Here is a 12,498-nt window from a genome sequence, read left to right on the forward strand (position 1 = left end):
ATAATCTAAAAATACTGTCACTAAAAAGAGTCATTGTCAGTGTCACGGTTTATTTAAACTATTAATAAAGTTTATTAATAATAATTAAAGCACTTTATTGAATACTCAGAGATGTTTTACATGACCAGTAATGTGAAAAAACTGAACTGCTGAACAAAATACTGCAGACCTCTCATGTTAGACAGAAAATACAAAGTCACAGGGATTTGTTTCCAATACATCAAGTGCTCTCTCTGAGTATTCATTAATAAACAGTTTCTGATACTTAGTATCAGAGACTTGGAGGTCAAATTGAATTCAGTTGATGCAGTGATATTCACCTTATATCAGAGTACTGGCCAACTTAACTTCTCTTACAACTCTCCTGCTATAAGTACACAATTTTAAACACCTGGATGACATTTGAGTGAGGCTTAATTTTTGCCTTCATACTGGTAGACTGTATGATTTCTCACTATTCTGCCCTACAAAGTCTCACCGCAGTAACTACACAAAAGGTAAAACTGAGAAAAACTGTTTTAAAGTTTTTTTAACTGGCCAGCCAAATTGGTTATATGTAGATAAGTGACATGACACTTATTTCTACATGTATTGATGATGTAATTTTTATGCAAAAAAATTATGATAATTTATTTGACCTTTGACCCCAAAAACGTAGCTACTGCACTCTGGTTTTGCTGTAAAAGCTTCTAATAGTAATGCAAAAACAGAGAACAGTAACTACAATATTGTTGTCTTCTTTCAGCTTTTATATTTTGTAAATAATATAATAAACATTTTCAAATTGATTTTGTTATCAGTGTATTTAAAAGTGTTTAACAATTCTATTCAAAGATCCACATATTTTAGACTTAATATTATAAAGTAATGTTATATTTTAGTCTTAATATCATTTTATCTCACTTTTTTACTTCATCACTATCTAGACCATGGGTCTCAAACTTGCGGGCCAATTGCGGCCTTCGTGACGTTTAATGTGAGTTTTATATGAATGGCACTTTACCGTGTTGTGTGTGGAAGGTTCCTTTAATTACTTGTTTTGGTAATTTTGTGTCTTTTTTAAATAATTTTTTGTCTTTTTTGGTCATTTTGTGTCTTCTTTAAGTAATTTTGTGTATTTTTTTTGGTCATGTTGTGTCTTTTTTCTGTCATTTTCTGTCTTTTTTGGTCATTTTGATACTGCCTCCAGCGGCCCCCAGGTAATTTGAGTTTGAGACCCCTGATCTAGATAATAATTTCCCTTTAAAAATAAACTTATAATTTCTATTATCATATGTTTAAATTAGTATATATATATATATATATATATATATATATATATATATATATATATATATAGACAGTGGTAAGTGCAATTACAGCTTTGGTTTTGAGTTGGATTTTGTGGTTTTTATATAACTATTTCTCTAAAATAATTTAAACTTTGTCACAAGATAAAACAGGCATCAAGGAGTTCATTTTTAGTTATAACTCAATTTTGACCAAAAATGTAGTCACTGCAGTTAGGCTTTGTAGGTCAGTATTGTATTGGCAGCATAAAACTAAGTGGTAATTACAGGCAGCTAACATCAACACACTTTCACATTACATTGTCTGCTCTGTAAATAAAAAAAGAGAAAGACTTACATCAAGCTCAATCTAATCAGTGTAAATGGGGATGGGGTTCAGCTTAATGTTAGTACCTGCCAGGGAGCCCATGTTGAGGCTGGCTCCAGCACCAGCAGCCAGAGACTGCAGGGCTCCCAAAGAAGCCATGGGGTTCACTGATGAGTTGCTGCTGGAAGTCGGGGAGGAGCCTGCTTGGAGAACATTTACTGTTAATATTGTAATAAATACAAAAGCAATCTGACAGTAGTAGTGGTTGGAAAATTAATGTTTGATAAGAAATTGTTGTTGATTATTGGCAGATATATATATATATTAGGGTTGTCACAATACTAAAATTTTCAACCCGATACCGATACTCAGGAAAATATTCGATACTCGATACCATTTTCGATACCGCAAGGATAAAAACAAAGAGCCCAAAATTTAACAGAAAAATTTGTATTAACAAGAAAAATGCAACATATAAAAATTAACAGAACCACAGGTTAAATATTTATAATAAAAAAACAGTTGTGCAAAAAGAAACTGCAACTATGATAACAAGCTTCAGGTTTGAGGTAGTGCAAAAAATAAATAAATACAATAAACAATAACAATTAGAACAATATTTTGAGGTTGTATGGTTTAGCTGCTTAATAAGTTGTTGGATCGATACTTTTAAAAATGAGTATTGTATTCGGATACTACGTTTTAGTATCGATACTTTTTTTAGTATTGATACTTTTGACAACCCTAATATATACATATCAATATACAGTCATGGAAAAAAATATTACACCACCCTAGTTTTCTTCAATTTCTTGTTTATGTTAATGCCTGGTACAACTAAACATTTGTTTGGACAAATATAATGATAACAACAACAATAGCTGATAAGAGTTTAATTTAAGAGCTGATATCTAGACATTTTCCATGGTTTTCTGCATAATAATTTTGGTTATTATCAAGAAAACCATGGAAATGTCTAGATATCAGCTCTTAAATTAAACTCTTATCAGCTGATATCTATCCATGTTTTTCTTGATGATGATTTTGGTTAGGTTGGCTAGGTTTTTGTGGACTCACATGGATGTCATCATACCATTAATGTCTACTTAACTGCAAACCCAATTCAAAATCCAACCATTTGCTTAATCATATTTGACATACACTCACTGGCACCTTTATTAGGTACACCTGTTCAACTGCTGGTTAACGCAAATCTAATCTAATAAGCCAATCACATGGCAGCAACTCAATGCATTTAGGCATGGAGACATGGTGAAAAAGAGCTGCTGAAGTTCAAAGTCAGCATCAGAACGGGGATGAAAGGTGATTTGAGTGACTTTAAACGTGGCATGGTTGTTGGTCTGAGTATTTTACAAACTGCTGATCTAACAACCATCTCTAGGGTTTACAGAGGATGATCCCAAAAAGAGAAAATATCCAGTGAGCGGCAGCTCTCTGGGCCAAAATGATAATTGAAAACTGTAAAAAGACAATATATGTAATTCACTAAAATCATAACCTTTATTGTAAATATATAATCATTCTGATTCTGTCATATTTTGCGCTTCATTCAGTGGGAGAGTCTGGACTGCAGCCAGTCAGTCTGCACCAAGGTTATTAAAGTTAACGAAAACTAACGAAATAACGAAAACTAGAATTGAAAAAACAATATTGTAAACTGAAATAAAAATCAAAACAAGATATTTTATAAAAACTATAACTAACTGAAACTGTATTTTGTGGTTACAAAACTGACTAAAACTAAGTAAAATTATAGTGAAAATGTCCTTCGTTTTCGTCTTTGTCAACTTTTTTCATCCGTAAACCTTTTTGGTTGATATGAAACCTATTTCATCTATCTGGTTTTATGACTTAATAAACTTATTGGGGCTGAGATGGATAAGACAAAGGAAATAAAGGCAACATTTATTGTGACCTTATTGAATCTGGCACCCAACAAATAGCCCATTACAAAAAACTAAAACTAACACTAAAACTAATAAAAACTAAACTAAAACTAAGAATTTTCAAAAAATAAAAGCTAATTAAAACTATCAAACTCACTCTACAACTAAAACTAATGAAAAATCCAAAACTATTATAACCTTGGTCTGCACTCTTTTCTTCAAAGCCATGCAGTTGAAACAAATGCAGATGTGGCTTGGCATTTTCTTGCTGAAAAAGACAGGGATGTCACTTGAAAAGATGCTGTTTCAGATGGCAGCATAAGTTGCCCCAATACCTGTACCTCCTTTTGCATGAATCGTGCCTCTCACCTGCTGTATACCATGCCACAAAAAAAAAAATCCTACTCCATCAAAGATGCTGACCTGTGAACTTTATGCTGGTAACAATCTGGACAGTCCTTTTACTCGTCAGCACACAAGGTCCATAATTTCCATAAACAGGTCAGAAATGTGGAACCCTCAGACCACAGCACACTTTTCAGTCATACTGTACCATATGTAGATGCAGCAACAAACCATGTTTTCAGCGGTTTTCCAAAGTGTTCCTAAGCCCATACAGTAATGTCATTTATATCATCATGTGGGCTGTCAATGGGTTTTTAATGCAGAGCTACTTGAGAGGTTGAAGAACACGGACCTCGCCCCAAACTTGTTTGTGAACAACTGAGCCTTTCAAGGATGCTACTTTCAAACCTAATCAAAATACGATCACCTGTTACAATTTGACTTGTTTACACTGCAAAAAAAGGTGTGTCTAAAAACAAGATAAAAACATTAAATCTGAGGGAAAAATTAATTAATTAAATTATTCCAAAATTAATAAAGGAAAACATAAAAAATAGTATGTATGATGATCAAAAACAAACTAATTGAGGAAAACCTGGAATACTGAATGACGAAAATAATTTATTGCAAAGACATAGAACATAAAAACTCTGTCGGGTCACTTTAGACCCATGTTGTGCATCAAAGAATTAATTAAGATTGTTAAATCTAGAAATAAGCATGTTGTACGCTTAAAATAAGATAAATAAATTATTACTTACTTCTAAATCTAAGAGTTAATTTCTTATTTTAAGTGTACAACATGCTTATTTCTAGATTTAATAATCTTAATTTAAGTAATCTTGTCAAGTGAAATTATCTGTCCATGCAGCAAGATCATTTCCCTCAGATTTAATGTTTTTATCTTGTTTTTAGACACACCTTTTTTTGCAGTGTACCTGTGGAATGTGGAATTAGTCATTTGTTGCCCCTGTCCAAACTTTTTTTTTAATTTGTTGCTGGTATCAAATTCAGAATAAGCACATATTTACAAAAATCTATGAAGTTGATAAGGTCAAACATGAAATATATTGTCTTCATACAGTTTTCAAATGAACATATGTCAAATAGGATTATCACATTATCACATTGTGTTATTTAGGTTTTACACAGCATCGCAGCATTTTTGTAATGGGGGTTTTATCCCGCTTACTTGACTATTAAACAGTACTGTAGTTGTATATTTCTTTTACCTGAGCTTGTTAGAGCACTTAGTGGACTACTAGATGTTGTCATTGCGCTGGAGCCTGTGGGCGTGGCCTGTGTGGCAGTTGCTGCTGCTGCTAAAGCAGCCAGGTTCTGCATGGCATTAAGACCTAGCAGACACACACATAGTTAAGTTCAATACTCAATGTGCCTCTTGCTTTGATGACTATAGTATGTGTAAAACAGTATATATGGACATGTTCTCTTGTGGAGTTTGCTGGCTATGTGGGTTTATGGCTGGGCATTGAAAACATCCAGAGGAACGACGAACCTCTTACAAACCAAGAAACAACAACTGAGATTATTATTCAACCAACAACACATATCCACATACCAAGCTTATTATAGTTAACGAAAAAACTGACAATAACGAAAATTAGAATGGAAAAAACACTTTCGTTAACTGAAATAAAAACGAGAGTTTAAAAAAAAAGCGATTACTAACTGAAACTGTATTTTGTGGTTACAAGCAGCAGAGACACAAAATAATACAACTCAGAAGCTTTACTAAGAAAGTAAGGTTTACTGATTTTCTATGTGTTTTCCTACTCTCACCCAGTTGCCAACATAGCATGTCACAAACAAGGTTATTATAGTTAATGAAAACTAGAATTGAAAAAAACATTTTCGTTAACTGAAATAAAAATAAAAATGAGAGTTTTTAAAAAAACGATAACTAACTGAAACTGTATTGTGTGGTTACACATCTAACTAAAACTAACTAAAATTATAGTGAAAATGTCCTTCGTTTTAGTCGTTGTCAACTTTTTTCATACGTAAACCTTTTTGGTTGATATGAAATCTATTTCATCTCTCTGGTTTTATGACTTAATAAACTTATTGGGGCTGAGATGGATCAGACAAAGGAAAAAAAGGCAACTTTTATTTACTTTTTTGAATCCCGCACCCTACAAAAAAACTAAAACTAACACTAAACATAATAAAAACTAAACTAAAACTAAGCATTTCCAAAAAATAAAAACTAATTAAAACTAGCAAACTCACTCTAAAAACTAATTAAAACTAGCAAACACACTCTAAAAACTCATTAAAACTAACTGAATTTGAAAAAAAAAAATCACAACGAAATTAAAACTAAAACTAATGAAAAATCCAAAAGTATTATAACCTCGCCACATACTCATGTCTTACATGACTGCATGATAATTCATTGTGGACTGTGGGTTAAGGCATGTGTTTGGGCGTTACCTGAAACATGGTGCAGGTTAAGTGCATTCCCCGTAGAGGCTGTTTGCTGCAGCAACTGTAAGTAGAGCTAAAGAAGAGATGAGACACACCAATGCTAAGGTTGAAGTGACAGGGAAGTTTAACCGTGGGAAATTGCTTTATCACCAGGCTTATCATTACATTTTGCATGAACACATTAAGAGGCCCTATAAACACACACTCACTGCTAGGTACTGTGGCCCCAGGCTGTTGAGACCAGTGAGATTTCCCCACATGGAAGCAGCACTGAGTTGCTGCATCTGCTGCTGCAGCTGTTGGGCCATGCGCTTTTGCTCCTTGTCCTTCTGAGTGTCTGCAAACTTCACCACGATGGGTGATGAACAGCCCTAAACACAGACAAAGGAAATGCTTTGTACTCTGACAGTTTGATGTACTGATATAAATACTGAAATACCAAGAAGTGTAATGAGAAATCAGAAATACTGATACATCATTAACTTGGAAATTAAGAGCAGGTCAAATAATTGAGACTTTTTTAAAAAGCTCTGTTGCTTTAAATATTTTTTCTGTGCAATTTATAACACAGCCCTACAAAATCTAACTGCAGTCTAACTGAGAAAAACTGCTTTAAAGTTTTTTAACGTGTTTTAACTGGCCAGCCAAATGGGTTACATGTAGGTAAGTGATACAACACTTATTTCTACATGTATTGATGATGTCATTTATATGCTAAAAGTCATGGTAATTTATTTGACCTTTGACCCCAAAAATGTAGTTACTGCATTGCTGTAAAAGGTTCTAATAGTGATGATAAACAGTGCAGTAACTACAATAATGTTGTCTTCTTTAAGCTTTTATATTTTGTTTTCAGTGAATAAACATTTTCAAATGTACTTTGTTATCAGTGTATTTAAAAGTGTTTAACAACTCTATTCAAAGATTTGCATATTTTAGACTTAATATTATCAAGAAATGTTATATTTTAGTTTTAATATCATTTATCTCACCTTTTTACTTCATCACTATCTAAATAAAAAATTGCCTTTCAAATAAACTTATAATTTCTATTATTTTTATGTTTAAACTAGTAAATATATCCAAAGCAGACTATGGTAAGAACAATTACTGCTTGGTTTTGAGTTGGATTTTATGGTTTTTATATAAATATTTATCTGAAATAAAGGAAAATTGAAATCTAAAACTTTGTCACAAGATAAAACAGACATCAAGGAGTTAATTTGTAGTTATAACTCAATTTTGACCAAAAATGTAGTTACTGCAGTTAGACTTTGTAGGGCAGAACTATAATGCACCAACTTTGAAATCAATTTTAGTGTGAAGTTGAATTTCACCTCCATGGTCTGGGATTGGTGCATGGACTTGATGGCTGACTGGGCCATTTGTCTCGCTGTGAATGTCACAAATGCACAACCTGAAAGAGAGAAAAGCAATGCATCATGACTTCACTTCAACTCTTTCCATTGTGTATCTGCTTGCAACTCATGACACACATGAATGCGGACAATGGGCACAATCATACAGAGAGAAAGGAATGTGGATTTGTTTGTTTTTTTGTCACTGTTATGTCTATTCATACCACCCCTAGTGGGTCACTTTAATATAAATTAATAAATCATTTGTCATATTTGCTGAAACGGTTACTATATTGTGACAGCAGAACATGAGATAGATAATCTCAGAAAAAAATAATTTTCCTCTGTCTCCTCCTTGTGCTCCTAATGGCATTTGCAAGAATCCATCGCACCTGAACGAAAACAACCAATCAGAGAGGCGGTGTCTTGCAACTGTCAATCATGCCAATGACTGCAATTTCCTTCTATTTGTCAGAAACATATTTTTAATGCACTTTTCGGCTGTAAAATGAGAAAGGTTGTGACTAGGCTGCCATTTTGAAAACAACTTTCTTAGAAGAAGGGAGGGAAGAGCTGCAGCAGGTCTCCCTCAACTTCAGTGGGTTTTTTTCTGCCTACTTCGGCTTTAGATAGCAGCTTTTTTCAGTGAATTGTGTTAGAATAATCTGTGATTCTGTCTCTGTGGATGGGGGTCACTGTCTGATTGACGTAGGTCACTATCTATGAGTGTGTAATTCACTAACTGTGTGTGTAACCTCTCACTGTGCATTTATAGATTAATCATGCAAGATGTTTTGATTCAACAATCATGTGCAAACATTTTTTTTAAACTATGATTACTCTAAATACATCCAACATTAGTACATTTTTCATCCATCTGCTTAACTTTCTCTGTCCTACTTAGAGTAAGATTCTATTATCACAAAAAGATTTATTTTATGTTTTATTTTTTATATGGACGTTGCAAAATCTGTCTCCAATAATATCTCTGCAAGTCATATCAAGGCAGGAGTTTGTGTTTTGAAAGTTTTGTTAACAGGTCAGGTCACGGACAGTCTTCTCTGCTTGGTGACATGACGTGTCCACAATAATGATTAAACTGACAAATCAGCGGAAGGAGCCGACTTCTGGAAGAGATCTACCTACATTCCTAGTAAAACTTTGTTAGGATATAAAAAAGGGTTCAAGGGAAAGTGGCTTGTTCCAGACCTCATGAACTGATCTGCCTTTTTGTGTAATCAGGGACCTGTGGATTGAACCCAGAGACTCTGTAACTGCACATTTCTTGATTTATTGTAATAAAATGAAGTTAAACTGAGAACTGGGACGTCTCCTGCTCATCATTCCCCATCAAACGACCGGCGCAGAGAAATAGGTGAGGATTTAGTGTTGGAGTCAGATAATTTCATTTTAAAGGTTTCCTCAATGCATTTCTTAACACTTGACAGAATGCCACTGATGGTGATCTTTCACTTACTGGATCTATATTTTGAACCCAAAGGAAACAAAAACAAACCATAAAATCTGATTTTGAAAATAACGTATTACTTTCAAAACACAATCATGCTCAGTGAAGAATTTTAAATGTTGCAAATATAACATATTAAAGGGAAAAGTGAGAAAAACATCTAGTTGTATATTTTATACTAAATATATTTGACCTCATTGACAGTTTTACTTTTTTTTTTGCTTGGTTTTTACGTTTAAGTCATGAAGAATTAATACACCGGCACTTTCCAGAGAGTTAACATAGACATGCTGACACCAGAGTCACTTTATTTAGGTACCTTTGTCTCCAAATGCACTTGTATTTACATGATTTTAATAATTTTTCTTTATCTATGTATCAGTGTTGCTGTTCTTGTTCTGTTTGTATGTTTCCGCGAGTGTCTGTGTAAAGAAGAGAATCTGCCTTACCACGGCTCAGTCCGTCAGGGCCTCGAAGTATCCGGCACTCTTCTATCTGTCCATATGGTGAGAACATCAGTCGGATGTCATTCTCATTACACTTCTTGGAGATCATTCCAATAAACAGCTTCCTGTCCTCCACTGCTGTATGCAACAGAACAAAATATCAAACACACCTGTTCTGTGTCAAGGTAAACGGTGCAATGTAACATTCAACATGTGTTTTTATTAGGGCCGGGACTAGATTAAAAAAATGAATCTAATTAATAAGAGGCTTTGTAATTAATTAATCACATATAAATATTTGACCTGAGAACAGTGAGAAGTAATTTTTTTCACATGGATCTTTAGTATACCATTGAATAATGACTGAATACATAAGCTTAAGCAACAAAAATATTGTTTATTTTTGTTCAAGTCCAACAGACCAGTGCAGTTTTTGCCATTAAGTGTAGCAATAGCATATTTAGAAATATAGTACATTTCAGAAATTCAGGTTTTTTAAGTAAAACACAATCCACGCTAGCTATCACACTAGCCGCTAGCTGCTATATGTTTTGCATTGAGGTGATACGCGTTAAAGTCCCTGCCCTAATTTTTTATCACTCTATTGCACTTTATCTCATCAAAGTGACATAAATGAAGTCCAGAACAATATCTTCTGAGCTCTGTGCAGCTTAAAGAATACATTCAACATTTTTCAGGTCTGTAAAGAACAATATTCAGGTGCCCATGTAAACATTGAAACAGGTTTTGCTTGATGAAGTTTTTCCTCCTGTACTGCCCATTAACAGATGCCTGTAACTGATGCAGGACAAAAGCAACACTTCTCCTTTGCAAACTGCAGTTGGTAGGATTTACGCAGGGCTTTGGACTAGGACAGGGGTCGGCAACCTGAGGCTCCGGAGCCACATGTGGCTCTTCAGGTCATCTGCAGTGGCTCCCTGTTGCTTCGACAAGAAAAATGATAAGGAATTTGTCTACAATCAACCCTTTATCGGGTGAAGAACTATATTTGGTAACTTCAGTGGATATCAAAATGGATTTCTTCCAGCTAATTAGCAAAGATCAGGCTACGTAACAGACAGTGACACCATGACCTTTGACCAATGAGTATGATAATAATATAATAATATTAACTTTATTGACCTTGACCTCTAATGTAAAAATACAAATTTTTGAAAAAAATCTGCAAGAAACAGTCGTACAAACTTCAGTGACTTGTACGAGGAGAACTTCACTATGAAGGCATATTAGGGACAAGTATGAATAAAAAAATTAGTACTATTTAGAGAAAAAAGTTGCAAATTTATTAGATTAAAGTGGCAATTCTACAAGAAAAAAAGTCGCAGATTTAAGAGATTTAAAGTAGCAAATCTGTACGAAAAAGTAGCAGATTTACGAGAAAAAGTGGAAAAAAGCTACTTTTTTTCTTGCAGATTCACCACTTTAAATCTCATAAATCTGCGAATTTTTTCTTGTAGATTTGCCACTTTAATCTCGTAAACTTTTTTCTCAAAATATGACACCTCTCCACCGTTCCGGATGTTTTCTTACACATTCCACATTCTGAAAGTATGTAATATCCTCCAATATTCTCTAGAGTTGAAATTTGGAATTTGCAAGTATTTCAATCAGTGCCCTATTAAGGGTTAAACCCATTTAAGGTGGGAAAGCATTACCGCATTTCTACCATTAAAACCGGGGGCGTTGTTGCATTATTCTACCATTAAGGCCGGGAAAGCGGGAAAGTCGTTTTGTAGTATTTGTAGTTTTTTCCACCTATTTTCGGCCAATGAAATGCATCAGAATACATGTGGGAGTGTCGCAATGCAACAAAATTATTATTTTTTTAACTTTATTGAAGGTTTGGACAAATAAACTCAACTTCTCATGAAAGACACAGGTATAAGCTCTCAAATACTTTTTGAATTTCATTTCTATCTGCTACAGAGGCTGAAAAATCTATTATTTAGTAGGAAGCGTTGACACTTCTGTTGAATTTCCAGAAAAACTTCAGGTTTTAGGGTTATTTTAAAATCACCCAGAGGTTTTACAGGCATTTTTTCCAGGAGTGTTAGGCCCAAATGGGTTAAGACCACAGAGCTCGTTAAGAAGAGTAAGAACGAGTCTCCAAAAGTCTCCAGTAACACCAGGAAAAGTCGCTAGATTTGATGCTAGTCAATTCGTTGAAAAATAGTCGCTAGGGGGGTCTGAAAAGTCGCTAAATCTAGCGATAAGTTGGCAACACTGCCGCTCACTGCCCTAAGGAGCTACGATGTTACATTGACGTTACGTTGACATTACGTTGACGTTACGTTGATGTTACGTTGACGTTACGTTGACGTTATGTTGACGTTACGTTGACGTTATGTTGACGTTATGTTGATGTTACGTTGATGTTACATTGACGTTACGTTGACGTTACGTTGATGTCACGTTGACGTTATGTTGATGTTGTGTTGACGTTACGTTGGCGTTGCATTGGCGTTGAGTTGGCATTACGTTGGCGTTACGCTGATGTTATGTTGCCGTTACATTGATGTTAGGTTGGCGTTGGCGCTACGTTGGTGTTTGTTGATGTTATGTTGGCGTTATGTTGATGTTACGTTGGCGTTACGTTTATGTTACGTTGGTGTTATGTTGCCGTTACGTTGATGACCCTAACCCTAACCCTAACCCATTAGTGGGGAATTGATATTGTTGATCATGAGAAATTTCAGCAGCGACGCACGTAATGAATGTAGGGGAAGCATAGCCTGGGTATACCCATACTGCCTTGTGCGCTTGAATTTCATTTCGAACCTGCAGGCAGTCTGGCAACGATGGCCGTTTCTTCGCCCTGTTTTAGGGATCCAATCACAGAATGGGGAGGGACGGCAAGACGATGACGCGTACTACTCGACAGATGGAAGCTTGTAGTTTTGTAGTTTTCT

General features: G+C 34.7%; 1 protein-coding gene across 6 annotated transcripts in view; it reads right to left on the reverse strand.

The window, feature by feature from the left end:
- celf1 (cugbp, Elav-like family member 1) overlaps positions 1–12,498 on the reverse strand; it is a 70,427-nt gene that overhangs the window by 21,463 nt on the left and 36,466 nt on the right. For 3 of the 6 annotated variants that reach the window (XM_059351250.1, XM_059351241.1, XM_059351282.1), the window contains 6 exons: positions 9,572–9,706; positions 7,634–7,713; positions 6,506–6,667; positions 6,303–6,369; positions 5,081–5,203; positions 1,683–1,799 (listed from right to left, as the gene is read on the reverse strand). In XM_059351250.1, the coding sequence (XP_059207233.1) occupies positions 1,683–1,799; positions 5,081–5,203; positions 6,303–6,369; positions 6,506–6,667; positions 7,634–7,713; positions 9,572–9,706 (684 nt within the window). The remainder of the gene's footprint in view (positions 1–1,682; positions 1,800–5,080; positions 5,204–6,302; positions 6,370–6,505; positions 6,668–7,633; positions 7,714–9,571; positions 9,707–12,498) is intronic. The other 3 variants (XM_059351274.1, XM_059351266.1, XM_059351258.1) reach the window with 3 other exon arrangements.

Source organism: Centropristis striata, chromosome 2 (genome assembly GCF_030273125.1).
Source record: "Centropristis striata isolate RG_2023a ecotype Rhode Island chromosome 2, C.striata_1.0, whole genome shotgun sequence".
Taxonomy (NCBI): Eukaryota; Metazoa; Chordata; class Actinopteri; order Perciformes; family Serranidae; genus Centropristis; species Centropristis striata.